Source organism: Blennius ocellaris (assembly GCF_963422515.1).
Source record: "Blennius ocellaris genome assembly, chromosome: 5".
Lineage (NCBI taxonomy): Eukaryota > Metazoa > Chordata > Actinopteri > Blenniiformes > Blenniidae > Blennius > Blennius ocellaris.
In genome coordinates, this window is record NC_137654.1 from 27,576,479 (window position 1) to 27,595,197 (window position 18,719).

Consider the following 18,719-nt stretch of genomic DNA (forward strand, 5'->3'; position numbering starts at 1 on the left):
CCGTGGGCCTTTGGCGTGCGGCGAGGCCGGGCCGTGTGACACGGGACGAGCAGGTGTGGCGGCGGGTTGCAGCTGAACTGTGTCCCCCCCGCAGGTCAGGGGGTAACTGCGAGGTATTTTTGTTGGGAATTTACAGCTAAGGGGCGAACTCACTGAAGAAGTGTCCCGCACCAAGATAGCTCTATTAATACACCCCCTCTGTGTGTGCTGTGGTGGCTTGTTGTGGCTGCGGCGAGGGCTTCCCTACCTACACGCTCATGAAACATTCACAGATGCACATTTTCTTTCTGCATACCTGTCTGTTCATCTCGCTTGCATCTTTCCGTCCGTCTCCCTATAAACCTGCTCAGTCACCTACTGACCCTCCTACCTAGCTAGCTACCTGCAATCTTATCTCCCGACTTACATTCCTAATCGCATATTTATGCACCTATCCACCCGTCTGTCTCTATCTGTGATTCATGAAACATGCACACCAACACGGTCTTACTATTTGGCCTACTTATTACTGATTTATGGCCCTATCCTTGCCAGGCTGAGTAGTCTTTATCATATCGTGCTTAGAGTAACGGGGTGGACGGCCACGGTGTCCATAAATCACTCGACGAAGACAATCGGACCGATCGCCGCTGCCCAGAGCTTTGCTCGCGCCTGCTGGCTTAAAAGCAAAGTGGAAAATGTGACTTTGGAAAGCGTGAATGTCGCGCACCGTCCGCGCCACGCACGGGAGGGAATAGGAAGTGTATCCAGGTTGTGTTTTGTTCGAGGTGACTTTGTGTCCCGCTTCTGCTCCGCTGGCCTCACCGTCGTCGTCTTGCTCTCTCCCCCAGGGTTGTCAAAGAGGAGATTTCCGATGACAACGCCAAGCTGCCGTGCTTCAACGGGCGTGTTGTGTCCTGGGTAAGTGAGATGGATGGCGTGCGCACACACACACACACACGCTGACGAATGCACGCACGCACGCCGGCTCGGCGCTCACCTGCCTTTTGCAACCTCAGCTCGAACCAAAGACACGGGAACGCTCGTAGATCATGTGGGCGTAGCCATGTGACGCCTCCACGGAGGTTTTGAAACACCTTTCGGCTGTTATATCATAAAGGTGTGGGCAACTCCATTAAACTTAGCCACTGTTTAAAAAGTGCAATCAGCACTAGCACAGTCAAACCGTTCACTTCTATCCGACAGTCAGTTACTTCTCTATTGACTTATACAGCACCGAGGTATTTATAGACGATAAACGGCACAGTGAGATCGTGTTTTCCTGCTGGGAATTTAAAGTGTCACTTGAAATCAACCTGTCTATATTAAAGGGAGGTTTACAGCATAATCATTACTGTGCCATACAAGGCAGTGGACACAGGGTAGAGCTGTGGCTCTGAATATCGACTGAAAGCTAAAGCATGGGGACGTATACGTTTGATTGACAAGTGCGTGTATTCAATCTACTCCGGGTTTTTAGCGATCTGTGTAGATGGAGTCTATTGATCACTGTGGGGAAAGTCATAACTTTCTCCTGCCGCCATCCCTCCAGAGGTCAGAGGTCAGAGCGCCACAGTAGTGGCTGATGGCTTGTTAGAGACTGTCCTGCTCAATACTACTTAACTAGTGTCGATGCTTATTTACAACGCGGGCTTGAAGTCTTAAACCTGTGTTTAAAAGTGGGCCGTCTTTACTACAGCGCTGCCAGGGACTCGTCACTCCAAAACCTGTGCATCTTCATGTTTCAGCCACATTTTATTCTAAGTAGGTCAGCCTGCATGGACTGCTTGTTACTTCGAGCCGTTCCCACTGTTCGTCGTGAAAAGTCCAAAGTGATGTCTTGTTTAGTACGACAAAACCTCTAAATATCCACTTTACTAGGATTTTAAAAATATTTACCATAAATACTCACCGTGAATAGCATATAAGAAAAATACACCATTCAAAGGATTTCTGAATAACTTTTGGTTAATCAGTTATGCTCGTCAATCTCTCTTATACTACAATTAGCTGAAATTAAAGACTTTGTTATTAGTTGTGTTCAGATCAGCCACATCAAACAATAGGAGACCTTTATCAACTGTGCTCACTCTTGCTGCATGAAAGCTGAACTAAAGATCTGATTTGTTATATCTATGAGCTGAGCTAATGAGGGCGGATTGGTGAGGATATAATAGGAAGGTAAGGCATCATTTGTTCACGCGGGCAGTGTTTCCTGGTATGTGGAAATGAAATATGGTCACAAATCCATGTTCTGGTGCCATCGTTGTAGCTCGGGTTGCAGATTAGACGACGTGCCAAGCATGAAACTCTTAACTTGAAATGTATCCGTGCGGTCATCTCATTCAGTTGAGCAAAGGGGAAGTGAATAAATCATTTAAGTGAGACTTAATGGGAAAATCTAAACCTGATCGGAAGCATTTATTGAAGGAATGTGACAAGTGACCTCAGGAAGGGGAGCTGAGGAAGGAGCAATTAATTGGAGATACAGAGTGTGGCTTCTTCCTTGTCATTGTTTGGAAGAAATCATGGAATGGTGAATATATGGTGGTAGAACTAATATTTAATGTCAATAAAACATGCAATTTTCTAATTGAATGTTTTAAATGAAATTGAATATCAAAGATCTGACAAGGACGGATTGAAAGCTATGAAATTCTGCAGTATGTATAATTATGTAAAGCCGTGATTGTTATCAGGGTGTGTTTTGGTGGGAAGGATTTGCCCCTCTCTGGTCTACACATCCCCCTTCTGCTCAATTACTTTGACTACTAGAGTGATAGAATTATCTCCTCTGCATAGTGAGCGCTTATCATGTTGTCACTATTTTTTTATTTTTTTTCAATTAATGCTTCAACTATGACTCAGGTGGTAGCGCAAGTTGCCCTCCAATTTTGTATTTGGCAGTTTGATTGCTGTAAATGTGCTGAAATGTGCTTTTACAAAAGTTAGCTTTTACCTCTTACAGCAGTCAAAACAACATCTTTCGATAAGGAATACAATTAAATTCTCCATTCAGCTGAAAACTGTCAGTTCAGTTTTGGCGACTTTATTGATCCCACAAAGGACAACGTGCATTAATGCATACAGTCCGTCACAACGTGAGTGAATTATCCATCAATCTGCCACGGAAACATTTCCAGCACTGGACAAAGAGATATGTCAGAATCCTACAAGTCGCGTACGTATTGAAGTCGTAGAGCAAGAAAAAAACCAGATAAGAACCCAGACGACAGTATAAAAACTGTCATGAAAACAATACATAGACAGGAAATAAATAAAGTCATTTCATTTTGAAAGTGTCATGAGAGTGAGTTTAGTGTGGATTGACGAGTTTCACCCTCACTGTGTGAACAATATCAACCCTGTGTCAATTTCATCTTGGAGCATACGTGAAGATCTTTTCAGCATTTTAATCAAATTGTTCACATAACACCACCCCCTTCATAATATATAGCTTAACGCGTTTTTTGACGTGAAAAGAAAATGTTTTTTTTGCCATAAACAATGAGTATTCTGTTTAATTAATACATTTTTCATTCACCATTTTAACTCTGAACCATGAAACACATTCCTTGTGTGCTGCCTTTAGATGGAAAATCAAGATTTATGACCTCGCCCACATTGATCAGCGTCTCTTTGTGACGATCGCGGTTGTTTCCCCAGGCATGAGTTAGATACCATAGTACAAGTTGTTTCTTGTTCTTTCTTGTTTTTTTTTGTAATATTTATTTATTTATTTTGCTGTATATTTACTATCTTTTAACATTTTAATGTTATGATTATGATGATTGATGGCATCTCCACACTTAATTGTGGGTTTACTTTAAGACTCCACTGTTTTCTTCATGTAATCCTTTTTTTTTTTTTTGCCTTTGAGCTTTGTTTTTAAAGCTACTTTTTGTTCTATTGGAAGTACATTAAACAAGATAAACATACCCGCGCTGTAAAAAACAGATGTGATTTAAACTAAGCCTGGCTCTAGAGAAGCTTCAGAAATAAATATTGTTTGGTACATTGGGAGTCATGAATGCACCGCCAGTACGTGAGCTGATAAGTTACAGTAACGTAAGAATCCGCATCCTCACATGACCAACCCACTCTTACATATGAATGGGGTCATTTTAAATCTCAGTTCAGTTTATTTTAAGGATGGCTGGCTGGCTACAGCAACAAAACATTCCCTGACCTCTACATGAAACAATCTAATGAGCTCCCAGAGTCATATTTTTATCAGAGCCAAAATATTGTCTATAACTAAACATCCGCTTTAATAGTTTATTATTGTGCTGTGGATATTGTTCTTCAACTGACTGGATATATATATATATATATATATATATCTCAATTTTACCACTTTAAGTTCAGCTTGGAAATGATTTCTCATGATGTGTGAAATCTCTGCTTTCATTTGTTGTATAATTTGTGCGGCAGAGCGTCAGGGTCTGAAATGTTGTGAGTCGGTCGAGGAAATGATGCTACATGTTTTGATATTTGCTATTTCATTCGGTTGTTGTTAGACTTGTGTTTGCGAAGCATGCAAAACTCATTTATGTACCGTTTAAAAATGATGAGGATTCAACACTCAGCTAATTATAAAAAAAAAAAAAAAAAAAAAAGGCATAAAAGTTGGATATTTTATTCAACTTTCTGTCTTTTTACTCAACTTTGTACTGATGTTCAACCCTGAAGGACAGCCGCATCACTCGGTATTTATACATGTAAACTTTTTCATTTTTAATCAAAGACAGGCTACATTTTTAAAGTGGTTTTTTTTCTGTAAACCAAGGACAGGTACGGACGTACAAACTTAAAAGCATCTCTTTATTTATTTACCATATTCAGGGTAAAACGGAGCGAGATTAGATACACTTACCGGTTCGTGCTTGGTGTTGACCGTGAGGATTTGGGCACAGATTCAAACCCCCCCGAGTCCAACTAACCAACAACCTTCCCCGTTTCCACTCCTTTAAATGAAGCAGATGATTGAAGACTTGCTAAAGATGCCTGGTGCTGCGTTGCAGATTCCTATAATGTTCACTATGATGCTCAATCCTACGGCACCTCCTGCAGAAATGTATTAGTTTGTTCAGAAATTGCTTGTTCATTATTTTAATTCAGGATTTTTTGTGTGTAGATTGTATAGAAGAACGAAGGCATCTTTTAACTTGGAAATGTAAACAACAGGCCAATCCTGGCCTCCCTTCACTGGCTGCCTGTATGTTTTAGAACTCGTTCTAATATTGTTTGTATTCTTCAGGCCTGCTGTAATCTCACATCCTGCTTGTTCCAAAATCCAGTTTAAACACAGGAGTGATTGAGCTTTTGAGCTTTTGTTGTCTTAAACAGACCGTCGCTGCACGTCAGGCTGGCTACTATTTTGCTTTTCAGCTTTGCTTCATTTAAATCATTCCGTATTGTATCTTCTCTCTGTGTGGAAATGACTCAAAATCCGTCATTCTTGGTGAGTCGTAACCTAAAAGAGGCTTGTGGGCACATTTTCAGGAGGTCATGGGCTTTTGCTGGCATGACAATGTTAAGATAAAACTCAATGTAATGTTGTATATTGACACATATAAACAATAGAAAATTGAATTTAGTGGCGAAGCACAATTATTATGTGTGATTATACTGAGGAAAAAAAAACACAAGTGTGTTCAGTGCAGCATGGTTTTGGCCTGTAGACGGTTGAAACTGATGCACTGTTTGGACATAACTTTCAAAACAGCTTCCTAGTTAAATTCTCTTTCGCATTTGCACATGAAAACAAAATTAAATCAGTTAAATAAAGCCAGAAGCTTCTGCTGATTCAGCATAAAGCGCACTATTTTCCTCTCTGCCGCGCCATTTGTCTTGTGATTTTATCATTAAATTAATTTGTTAGTGTGTTGGCATACTATAATATATATTTAAATTGAACCAAATTGAATTCAGTGAATTTGAAAAGTTGACCATATTTTATAATTTGATTTGTGGCTTGCTTGTGGCCTGTAGATGTGAATGTGGGGGTGTTAGATTGTCTGTGTTGGACTGGTGACGTGTTCAAGATGCATCAAGCCTTTATCTATAATCGGATAGATGAACAGGACCTTTCAACAGCTGCTGTTTTTAAACGTTGCTCTATAAATAAATGTGATATTGATCGACAAAGCCAAGATTCAAGGGTGCGATATTCATTGTTTCACAGTTTCAAAGGTGATGGACATTGCTGGAATACTTCACTTCTTTCAGATATCACATAATGAAACAAGCAAATAGAAAAAATAAAAAAAACCAACAACAACAAAAGGGTTCTCTAGCTTCATTTCCAATTCTGGTGACACCATGGTGACACCTGTGAATAATCCTGGAGCTCACATTAAAATAATCCCTACAGTTGTTAGTCCTGGTGCGGCTGTGTGCTGTAACTTTCATTACCGCCTCGGCAGATGAAAGGACGGGCCATTGTACCATCGCCATCCTTTGTGCTGACACTAAACACTAAAAGCATTGTGGTCTTTTTTTTTTTTTTTTTTTACGTTTCTGTTACTTGTAGTGCTTCTCACATTGTTTACGTGTGGCCGGCAGCATTCTGGCCCTCCCTTCCAGCATCTCCATTTAGACTTTCTTTCTTTTTTTTTTTTTTAACCCGTGTGCACTTTTACTTTTACCCATTTCTGCGCTTGCGAGAAATTTCGAGCTCCGACATTGTCCGCCGAGTTTGTTTTTGATCTCCTCATCCTCGCACCGTGGGGCCCAGAGCGCGCAGAAACGCATTTATTATCTTTTGTCGTCTCTGCCTTTGCACTTCTGATCCATAATGGACATTTTCCTTTTCTTCTCCTTGGTTCCCAGCTGGTCCTGGCCGAGAGCGCACACTCCGACGGGGGTTCTCAGTGCACGGAGAGCCATCCGGAGCTCCCCCCTCCCCTCGAGAGAACGGGGGGCATCGGAGACTCGCGGCCCCCCTCCTTCCAGTAAGTAGGCTATTTGCCGCACGTCATGTTATATGCGCAATTGCACATGGGCATGTAGGCAGATGTGTTGGAAGTGCACGGTCCTGTGCACCAGGTGACCTTTTTTTATTCCTCCGCACGCCGTTGTGTGTTAATCAAAAAAACGAGGGGAAAAAACTCGGCGGAGGGATTCATCATCACGCTCTCGTATGGGGAAGTGTGGGTGGCCGGTGTGTGAATATATCATGTAAGTATGTGTTAAAGCTCGAGTGTGGGTCCGTGCATGGGCGTGAGTGTTTTTCCCACACGGCCACGGAGGAAGGCGTTAGTCCACTCATCTATGTAAACATGATTCGAACGCCGCCAGTGCCGCTGATTCTTGAAATAGCCTTCACAGCATAAACATCTTCAGGCAAATACTGGCACTCAGTGAGGCCCATTGTATCCAGTCACTCAGAGTCCTCATTCATACTCGCTTGATAAAGGCATATGTGGACCAAGAGCATGTCGGCGCTTAAAAGCTCAGAAATGGAGATTTTTTTTTTTCTTTCTCAGCAGTACTGGCTTCAGTTACCGAAACTCAGGCTTAAAACCGGCAGATTAGAAAATACAACTGCACTTGCTGAGGAGAGGTTCCCGTCTAAATATAGCGAGAAGGCCTGGGGGGGGTGGGGGGGGGGCAGTGGAGGCCAGAGTTGATGCCATTACAGCGGCGCAGCAATATGGCCGTGGCTTCTATATTGAGAACATGCAATCTGTCATGTCTTGGTGTATCTCTTTATCCAGTGTTTGACATCTCAGCTCGAGTTTGCCCTCTATGGGCGGCTCCCTGCTGTTTGCCTGTCAGCTGGCCTGATGGTTTTATTGTTCCCAGCCAGCTTTCACTACTGCCACCTTGTGGACAAAACCGCAGAGTGCCAACCTCCGTCGCCCCCCCCCTCCCTCTCGGCCTCTTGCTTTTTTTCTTTCTTTTTTCTATCCCTGTTTTGAGTCAGACAGGCGAGCCTTTCTCTCTGGGAACCAGCGTGGTGAATTCCCAATAGCGACCCTCGTGCTCTTTCTTGAAACGATCCGGGGCCTTCCCACTCCTCGCCGCTCTCTGTAAATAGCCCGAATATTATTACTTCTTCATCCTCCCTTTGTGCCGTATTCATGCAGTTCGTGTGTTTGTCGGCTTGAATGGGTCTATTTGATGAGCGCGCAAGAATAGGTGTTTTGGGCCGAGAATGGACACAACTGATGTGCCTCGGCCTGGTAATCCGGATTAGCAGACATTAAAAGCACCCGTCTCCATTTCCCAGGAGGGCGGGGGGGGCGGCGGCGATCGGCCGCGGCGAGGGGCGGGCGGTAGGTAGCCTTGAAAGGGGGGGTGGCGTTTGTTCACAGCTGCAGCCCAGCGCCTCGGATAATCTCCCTCCGGATCTGCAGATCTGACGCCCCGGCTGGTTCAGCGGTCGTCGACGGCGTGATGGGAAGGCAGTCGATCATCGTCACGCTGCTTTCCCAATCAGCTGCAGGAGCAAAAAAAATTAGATATATATACATATATATATATAAAATGCATCAATGTGATATTTGCATACATGCAGTGACCTGTGCTGGAGAAGCCGGGCCCAGGTGCGGCAATTAGCACTCTCTCTCTTGCAGAAGCGTGTAAACATGCCCCATTGAGCACTTTGTCCCGCTGAGTGAACGCAGCAGACGCACCATCCTATCTGCTCCTGGCTTATTAAAAGAAAAACAACAATGTTTGCATGCGACTGCTGAATGTGTGTGACAACAGAGTTTTTGAAGAGCGGCGGGATGATGTTCGTCCACACGCTTTTTTTTTTTTGTTTGTTTGTTTCATGCCTCTTTTGTTCCGTTTATACACCACGAACGCTACACTGTGTTGTAGCGCAGGCGTGCATGAATGCATGATTGCCGCTGTGATTGTTTATGCAGGTGTGAGGTACGTGTTGCGCACATGCCTAAGTGCGTGTGACAGGCTGACGGGGGTTGAGAGGAGTTTCTCACCGGCTTCAGGTTTCCTCCGGTGGCCGTGTCGGGTCCCTTTAACCCCGGTGCCTGAGGCCACAGCCTCACCAGCCCTCTGACAGAATAACAATCTGCCCTGCAGGACCCCCAGACTCCCCCCCCCCCCAGACCTCAAGAACACAGGCCAGCTCATTGCTCGGCCCACACCTGATCTACCGCTCCTCACTTTATATGCGATCTGTCATTCTCCCCTCGCCGTCTCCCTCCAGATCGCGCTCCAGGCACCATCTGGGCCTTTCAATAGGTCTCATTAATGCTGGCATTGTCCAGATCGGCTCCCTCTCGCTATCTGGTCATTAATGACACTTAGTGAAATACACATCACATACCGCCGAACAATAAACCTGCTATTTTGGCCAGTGGGATTGAATTTGAAACGACCGTCATCAGACGAGTTGCACATATTCCCCTCGGGCCGAATAGTGCGGCAGACAGGAGTAGATTTTTTTTTTTGCGTTTTGGGGGGGGGATTATGTTCTGGACCGCCGGGGTCACAAGCTGGCTGGAGAAATGATTTGAAGTACCGAACGCGAGTCCGACTGAAGTTTTCCCAACCTGTGCCCTTTGCAGCGCCAACGCAGTGAGCAGCCGCGACGGCCTGGACACCGAGACGGGCACCGAGTCTCTTCTGAGCCACCGCAGAGAGCGCGAGAGAGAGAGAGCGCGGCGGAGAGCTCGAGAAACCGAGCGTGAGTATTATCAGCCCAGGAACAGATGGATCCCAAAAAATGCAATTATCTTGTCATTTCCAAGTTATTACGTTTCACTGCCTCCTCATTTCAATCTTCTACTCAACACAAGTCATTCACAGAGAGAGAGAGAGAGAGAGAGAGAGAAAGAGAGAAGACATTTATTTAAAAAAAAAAGGTCTGCAGGGATCAAGTGTTGCATGTTGAACTTCAGCTTACGTGTCAAACCAAGAAACGGGGAGACGTTGAGTCTCTCAAAGCAAAAGGATGGAAGTTGAATAAGTTCACTGTGTGTCAAAAGTTTCTGGAATTTACCGTCGGTCTCCAGTAATTGTCCGTCCTTTGCTTCCTGCGTGGGGCTCAGGTTTACTGTCAGCGGGTGTTTTCCACTTGGTCGTCACACTCCAGTCTCGTCAGATGATTATAACCTGTCACAGGACTCTAGTGTTTTGTGAAATATCAGAGGAAAGTGTGCTGTAGCTGCTGTTGAAACTCTAAAAGCTGCCGTCTTTAGTGTGTGTGGAAGAGAAGGTTGTCGGGATCTTGAGTTTAAAAATAAAAAAAACCCAGGAGCTGTTATCAAGTGCAAACACGTGATTGCTTTGCCGTTTTTGACATTTGACTGCTGCAGTTTCTATTAAAACCACTTCGGCTAAGAGAGGGACGGCGCTCTACTGTTCTCCTTTACAGGCTCAGTGGTTTTAATGTGACAGGCTGCAGGGAAACGCACACACAGTATCTGCTCTGGGAACACAGGTGAACAGGTGTATCCTTTATCCGCATAATCACGTCTGCCTGCTTTTATTTATTTATAACATTACTGGATTTCTCTCAGCCCATTTTTTTCTATTTGTTCTTCACATAAAGAAAAAGACAAATATGCAAAGTTATACATCCCAGGAAGCAGAGAGGGTCCTACAATTTTGGTCAAAAACAATGTCCACAATTTCACATTGAAGTAGAATATTTAGTTTGATCAGTGTAAAAAAAAAAAAAGAAGGAAGAAACAAACACAGACAAAGTGTGATTCTTTACTATCCTCTATTGTCTTGTATTTAGTAATCATGTACTGCAACAGTATTTCGGGATCTGACACAGACTGAAAAATGCATAAATGTTTTATTTTTCTGTTTTGTGTATTTAATTTCTATTCTATTTTAACCCATCAATTTGTTTTATCCAACATTTTTGATCATTTACTTGGAATAAATGGATTAGGATTTCACTATTTTACCCTGTGCAACACACTGTGATATTTAAATACTACATGTCTGTATGTTTTATACATATTTTCATGTATATTTGACTATTTTATTCGTGTTTTTTTTTACATTGTATCTTACTGGTTTATCTGAAGCAACAGTTGCATTGAATTTATTGTGATTTCATTTACTCTGGATGTTTCCGTGTGTGTGTGTGTGTGTGTGTGTGTGTGTATCCGTGTGCTAAACATTACAGTCGTTTTTACACATGAGGAAACTCTCGTTCACTCTCTCCATCATTCTCCTTTTATCTTTCTCTCCTTGCTATTTGTTCTCAGCAAGTCTTGGCTCCAGCGTCGTGCACTTCCAGGCTCATTAACTAAAATACCCGCTAATTTATGTGCCGCTGCAAATTACTCGCATAGAGAGCCGTAACTGTCTCGCAAAGTAGACGGGATTTTTATCTGTGTATCGGTGGTGCGACTGCATCCGTGTAAATGCGGTGATGTCATCGTGATCTCACTCCGGCGGGTCTTGTGACGGTGCGTTTGACTCGGCACATGTTTCTGTTGCCAAATTAAAATTTTGTTGTTTGGTTAAATGGGAAGTTCCCCCGAAACTGTGAAAAAAAAAAAACTCACAAAAAACTCATTGTCTCACATCCCATGCTCTGTGTTTGCTAACCTTGTCCAAAAATAGACGACCAAAAAAACAAAAATTAAGAATTTATTCCAAGATCTTGTTTTCTTGTTATTCTTACATGCAATCTTTCTTCTTTTTTTCCTTCCTGTTTTTCTTCTCTTTTCCTTGCTTCACATCCCATTTGCTGCTGATTTGTTCGCTTTAATTAAGCGACGCCATTAGGGAAGTTGTGTGGGCCTTTTAAAGTCTACCAGCAATTTTGTGCCTCATAAATCTGCCCGGCAGAGGACCAGTGAAGTGTAATTCACTTTGGGCTCCGTCACCAGGGGTGGGTGGGGGGGGGGGGGGGGGCGGCTGTAAAGATGTATGGAGGAGGAGGCGCGGCCTCCCGCGTCTCGCCGCCGCCACCACACTGCCTGCGGTGGCGGCGGCAGGAATTCCCCCGTCACTTTATACACACGCTCCGAGTCATTCTGCCTCGGCGGCGCTCTGCAGCGATCCGTTAAAGCGCTGTAAACGTACACCTTCTTATTCTCCCACCGTGCCGTACTGTTTTGCGGGCGATTAACGCAGCAGTTTGAAATTTATCGGTGGCTGAATGGGCGTGCAGACCTGGAGGGCAGCGTGGAGATATGACGGGATGTGATCGGTTTCGGGGGCCGCCAGGTCGCTTTGCATCACTGTAAGACAAGACCGGTCAGAATTGGTTTTTACAATGTGGCAGGGAATCTATCCGTCTTTTTGTCCTGCAGCCATTTTTAAGGAGGGGGGGGGGGGGGACTGTGAGTGAAGACAGGGTACTGTCCCAGGGGAAAAAAACACAGAGAGACAGATTGTCACACACATTCACACGTAGACTTGGCCCACTATGGAGCCTGAGGATATTGCCTACCATTTTTTTTTTTTTTTCCAACCTTCATCCAAACAGGATATTCATTTAATACAAATACCTATTCACAACGGAGGCCTGGCAAATGCCAGCCAAGGCCGTCAAGTTCGAATTAGATTTCTATGCAGGTAAGGGCGGGGGGGTGGGGGGGGGGGGGGGGGGGGCGGACTGATGGCTCCAACAGGTGTGCGAAGATGGAAAGCAGCGGGCGGTGGTAGTACAGACAAACGGGGAGATGATGGAGTTTGAGGTCGGAAAACGTAGCTAAGCCAAGGAGCTTATGCTCGTATTAAAATATTAATACAAAGCACAAACACAGCTTGTGGACTCAAAACTGCCCCCTTAAAAAATCTTTAAATCTCCTTTCGCGTGTACGAGCGGTGAAAGCTTTTGGGATTTTTTTTTTATTTTTTTTAATAACCCGATGGTGTTTTCACCTGAGGAGGAGCCGGGGCCACGTCATCTGAAATCCCATATTATCGCTGTCTGTGTGTTTCGGAGGATGCGGTCATCTGATTGGTCAGAGGCAGATTAGCAAGCATTGTGTGTTTGCGGGCTCTGGGAGGGAGGGGTAAGAGCTGGGGGAGGTGGGGAGGTCGGGGGGGGGTAATACTTTCTCTTCACTCTCAGCTCACTTTGCCTGTGCGTCGGATGAAGGCACTGCCGGCTGTGGTGAGAGCGGATTTGTTGTGTCCATGATGGAAATTTGACATATAGATTCTCGTTTTCGTCGCGTGGATTATTTGTCGACGCTTCACTGCATGTTCATTTCAGTGAATTGTTGGGTTGTAGTTTGCAGGGTGAATAGATGCGTATTTACTTGCTGCGAGAACCTTTCAGGAGTTGTTTATGATCTTTGCCAAAACAGAATGTCGATATAGAAAAAATGTACTTTAGAGATTGTTGCATATTTACAAAGTTTAATTTAGAGTCAAAACTGAAATCCCCCCCCCCCAAAAAAATTTGGTTTCCTCTTTCAAAGATGTTGCTAACTTTTGATAAAAGGTCGTCGTGTTTCTCGCTGTCACTCAGTCTTGTTTCATGACATGTTGCTCTTCAGGCTCATCCACTGTTTGTTTTTTTTGTTTTTTTTTGCCGCCTCCGTTGTAGATAAGCTGTGAAGCCTGTCGGCAGCCGGCTGGTGGGCAGAAACTGTCTGGGGCTCAGGCTGGATTTTAAGCGAGCTGCTAGCACAGACGGCACGGAGCACAAAGACGCAGATTTTCAGTCTGGGCTTGGTGAACCTGCACACTTTCTTCTGGTTTTTTTATTTATTTTTTTTTATATTGTGTTTTTTCTGGTGTTTTCTCTACCATCTGAGAGGCGTGAGAAAAATATGTCTGGGTGAATCCGGTTGGATGTCAAGTCCCCTTCCGCTGATTGAGTGTTTATGTGCGCTGGCTCGGCTTTCACGAGAGAGGAGCACCTTCTGGGCGGAGCAAAGCAATGGGAACGACGACATTGCTGGAATGTTTTGCCTGCTCTCGGCGGGCGCGGTGGCCGCCGCCACGCCCCCTTCGCCTTACCAGACCTTTGCGACCAATCCGCTGTCACCCCGAGACAGCGCCACCTCGCTGGCAGTGTACGTATGGAGACATGCAGACTGAGACGGTGCTTTTTTTTTTTTTCTCAACGACGAGTAAAAAGTGCTGCCGTTCAATCCTCGATTTATTTTAAACTTTATGGTTGCAGGTTTGTTCAAATATGTGTGATGAGCGAGTCCTTCTTCTGCTTTATGCTACTTCTGCTGCTGCGCCCACAATTTGAATTAGTTCTCGAAACATTTTCATCTGCAGTTTATGTTTTTTTAAACAACACAAATCCAGTGTTAATTCTAAATTTTCCCCCCCAAATATATAATAATCATGGTTCGATCGAGAAATAATTGAAGAGAATCAAATGCCCGCTCTTGTAAATGCGATTTAATGCAGTCAAAACGGTAGATTTTAGGAAAAGCCCTGAAGCAGTGTCAAAGTAGTATATAGTAGTATTTCACCCACACATTTCTCAGCACTCTTTCCGCCTCTGCAGACGATAAATTCTGCCACTGTCACTAACTCCTGGTTGCTCTCCTTCTCCTTCTCATCTGACCTCGCAATGAGCAACGTGACCTCCCGTCTGACTCACTGCTTCTCTCTCTCTCTCTTTCTCTGCCTCCCCACAGTCCCCCGCATCAACGGTCACTCCAAATCAGAGCGCACTGCCAGGGACTCGGCCATGGGCTACGACAGCGCCTCGGTAATGAGCAGCGAGCTGGAGTCCAGCTCGTTTGTCGACAGCGAGGAAGACGAGGACGCCAGCAGGTAACGCGACACCTGACGTCAAAATACGCCGGCCAGCCGAACTGTCATGACTCCGCTACAGGCAAAAAAGCCGGGACGGTGTCGACTCAGGCCACATGGACCCTCCTACACTCTCAATAAGCCTATTTTGATGGATATTGACCACTTCAGACAATTAACACTGCCTTTGAGGAAAGATTTTTTTTAAAAATGAAAGTCATTTGTTTTTTTCTCTTCTTCCAAAACACTTTATGGTATTTTCATAATGTTATTATTTAGAATTATTGGTAAATTAAGAAAACTGTTACAGCTACAGCTTCCTAAACCATGACTGGCTGCAGAAAGATTGTTGTATGATTTGAATACTATTCTTCCGTATATTTGTTGTACGTCAGCGAACATCTTCTGTGTGAGTAACATACAATACAATAATTACTACACACACCCGGGCTTACAAGGCGGCAATTATTTTAATTATTTTGTAATATGCCAGTGTCCTCCAGTGCATATATATATATATATATATATATATATATATATGGGCCATGAACAGTATTAGACACTGTCATGGCCTTACTGCCTCGGGGCCACAGTGGGGGTGTTAACAGGGCTGGAACAGTGTTTGTGTAAAGGAGTGCGTGGCTCCGGGCAGATGCAATACTCTACACAATCCAGATGCATTTGTGTTATTTGTTTTGCCTTCAACAGGGAAATAAGGAAAGTAAAACAGTGGGCGTAAAAAAAAAAACGTTTTTCTTATAAGCGCGCTTATACAATCTCTGTCTCAATGTTGCTGGTCTGTTTATATTAACTATATGAGCTGTGTGGAGATGTGATGAACTAATTTGTCATTCTGATATTTTAAATTTAAATTAAACTCAAAAGTGAAGTGGGGGTTTTTTCTCTCCCCCCCCCCCCCCCCTCCTCCTCTCTGTTTCAGGCTCAGTAGTTCCACAGAACAGAGTTCCTCTTCACAGCTGATGCGTCGACACAAGCGGCGTCGACGGAGGCACAAAGTGGCCAAGATCGACCGGGTACGCACTTCTAAGACGCGTCACTGCCGCCACTCAAATCGACCTTGACGCCCGGCTTGAGAAACAGATGAGGGGGCTGATTGAAATAGACTTGGTGTCACTTGTATTTACGCCGTGCTCACCGTTGACCCGTTCCTGCCTTTTTATCCCCCCCCCCCCCCCCCCCAGTCGTCGTCCTTCAGCAGCATCACGGACTCCACCATGAGCCTCAACATCATCACCGTCACGCTCAACATGGGTAAAAAAAAAAAAGGCGACACGCCCCCAAAACCTGCGGCGACTCCGTGCGTAACTCTTCATTTCTAACTGTGGGCCTGTTTAATCTATTACTGGGTTTACAGAGAAGTACAACTTCCTGGGCATCAGTATTGTGGGTCAGAGTAACGACCGGGGGGACGGAGGCATTTACATCGGCTCCATCATGAAGGGAGGCGCCGTAGCCGCTGATGGGAGGATAGAGCCCGGAGACATGCTCCTCCAGGTACACCTCTCCGATCACCGTCACTTTTGACATTTCCGTCATCGTGCATCTCGTGCTCGATTTTTTTTTTTTTTTTTCCCGAGCGGAACGGCGACGTCCTCTGCGGCTGCTGCTCTTCCAGCGTCACCAGCCGACTACTAGATTACTGTACAGCCGTCTGTGGTTTTGTCTCCTATTAATACCCACGTCGTCGTATTTTCAAGCCTCTGCAACTCTGCCTCTCCTTTTCCTTCCTGTTTCTAACAAACTTTGATGCGCGCGGGCTGAAACACGCGGCTGCTGACGGCAGTCTGTTGTCGAACCACGACACGAGCGAAACGGGTTGTTTTATGACCGTTTTATGTCGATCCCATATGGAAAGCAGCTTAGGATTTGCAGACATATCCAAAGATTGCCGCAGGGATTAATCAGAGCATGAATAAACACATCTGAGTCTTGCACGGAGCTTTACGGCAACGTTTTCGCTTTGAGCGTTTAGTTTTGTCATTTAAATTGATATAATAGCTTTAATAGTGGGTTGTTGTTTTTTTTTTTTTTATTTCCTTTATTTCCTTCCAGGTGAACGACGTCAATTTCGAGAACATGAGCAATGACGACGCTGTGAGGATCCTGAGAGAGATCGTTTCCAAAACGGGGTGAGAACTTTTAATAAACGAATCACTGAGCGTGGGATCGTTTTGCATTTTGCTTTAGAAGGTTATCGAGAGTTTTGTTATTTCATCTTTTGAATCTGAGCTTATATTTCAGTCCCATAATCTGCTTTGAGTTGTAGTATAGTCTGCGTGTGTGTGTGTGTGGCACAGCACTGGAATCTGAAAATGCAATTTGAATTTGAAAAATGATGACTGAAATATTTTTACTGCACCTCTGAGCATGGATTCATACCGTGTTGGAAGGAGCATGATGCAGCAATATCACTTCTACTATAATTCTCACAGATAGGGGGCAATCATGCATTACTTTACCCGGTTCTGTTGGCCTCGCTGCAGAACGTCTGAGTGTGCAGCCTCGTGTTGTACGTGCGAGAAGTGGGACTCTAACATACTTTTTATGCAAAACCTACTATGAATTAGTTTAGCATTTCGCTGAGCAGTCATCTCTTTCTGACGCTGCTCTATGATATTATATAATGTGTGTTTTAGAGGAAGCTCATATAATTAGGGCTTGCAGTACAGAAATATCTTTGGGAAAATAACGTTTCCTCCTGGGTTTCACATTTTTTTGAGCTGACCAATGTTCTCATTTAGTGATTTGTGGTGAGTCATATCACCTTCCACTGAATGATCTGTCTTGAAATTTGAAACTTGTTCAGTCTTATGACCGTTGATGACGGTTTTCAAAAGTTGGTTCACTCCCCCTGCTTTGTTTGACTTTAACAAACTTTGTTTGCATGTCTTTGTTTTAATGTTATAGCTCTATATACTCTATTAACCTTTTTTTCTGTTGTTTTTTTTTTTTTTCTTCCTAGGCCTATTAGTCTTACTGTTGCCAAATGTTGGGATCCGTCTCCGAGAAGCTATTTCACCATCCCTCGGGGTAGGACAGATACTCCTGCCAAATCTCAATCGCACAAAGATTATCTACATTTTTCTTTGCGTAACGTATCGTTTTCTTTGTTGCTGTCACCGTTTCAGCCGAACCAGTGAGGCCCATCGACCCTGCAGCCTGGATATCACACACCACGGCCCTGACGGGACCCTACCCGCACTACGGTACAGACGGACATCTGCTTTAATCAGACCTTGAAACATTACGAGGAACAACTGGATTCATTTTGATGACCTTTCATTATTTGAATGTTTTTCATCGAATCTTTCTCCTTCACAGAGTTCGACGACTTGCCTCTATCCGCAAGTAAAACAGACATGGCGACTATTGTCAAAGTGATGCAGCTGCCCGACTCTGGTCTCGAGATTCGAGACAGGATGTGGTTGAAGATCACTATTGCAAATGCCGTAATCGGTGAGAAAGCCTGCGTAATGAAAAAAAACAAAAAAAAAACCTAGGCAAGGAATTACTCAAGGAGGTGCTTTGATACTCAAATGTAGTGTTTTTATGTGCAAACACAAGCAATTCTACAATAAATCAGAAAACCAAAGTTGAATTACAAACCTTTAAATTTAATCAAAAATATGATTTACACATTTGTGAAAAATGTCACCACAGCTCTCATCACATTTTAAATTGTAATAGTTTTGGAAAAATAGCATCAACTCAGATGTTTTTTGAGATGTTGATGATTTTTATTTGTGTTCTTGATGGTAATTTTTTTTAAAACATAGTTTCATCACACTTATAAGAAGCCGTTTCCTGGAGCCGAGCCGAAACAGCAAAAGCTGAAATAAATAGGATTCGGTTAAATGAATTTCTATTGAATTCAGTGTGACCCTGGAAGTATCAGGCATACATTGTTGGCATTGTACAAACTCCTTGCAACAGTGCGCTGTTTGTCTCGCTGTAGCCTCCGTGGTCGCCCTGTGGTTTGTTGCAAATCAGTATTTTTTTTTTTTTAAGCATCTGTTGAAGACATCAGTGCCGGCGCCTTCATG

General features: G+C 44.0%; 1 protein-coding gene across 1 annotated transcript in view; it reads left to right on the plus strand.

The window, feature by feature from the left end:
* LOC308130166 (segment polarity protein dishevelled homolog DVL-1-like) overlaps positions 1–18,719 on the plus strand; it is a 29,297-nt gene that overhangs the window by 5,323 nt on the left and 5,255 nt on the right. Inside the window, exons 2-12 of the mRNA XM_080496366.1 lie at positions 831–900; positions 6,814–6,935; positions 9,522–9,640; positions 14,538–14,676; positions 15,596–15,689; positions 15,858–15,927; positions 16,031–16,170; positions 16,729–16,805; positions 17,639–17,706; positions 17,805–17,882; positions 17,998–18,132. Of these exons, the coding sequence (XP_080352492.1) occupies positions 831–900; positions 6,814–6,935; positions 9,522–9,640; positions 14,538–14,676; positions 15,596–15,689; positions 15,858–15,927; positions 16,031–16,170; positions 16,729–16,805; positions 17,639–17,706; positions 17,805–17,882; positions 17,998–18,132 (1,112 nt within the window). The remainder of the gene's footprint in view (positions 1–830; positions 901–6,813; positions 6,936–9,521; positions 9,641–14,537; positions 14,677–15,595; positions 15,690–15,857; positions 15,928–16,030; positions 16,171–16,728; positions 16,806–17,638; positions 17,707–17,804; positions 17,883–17,997; positions 18,133–18,719) is intronic.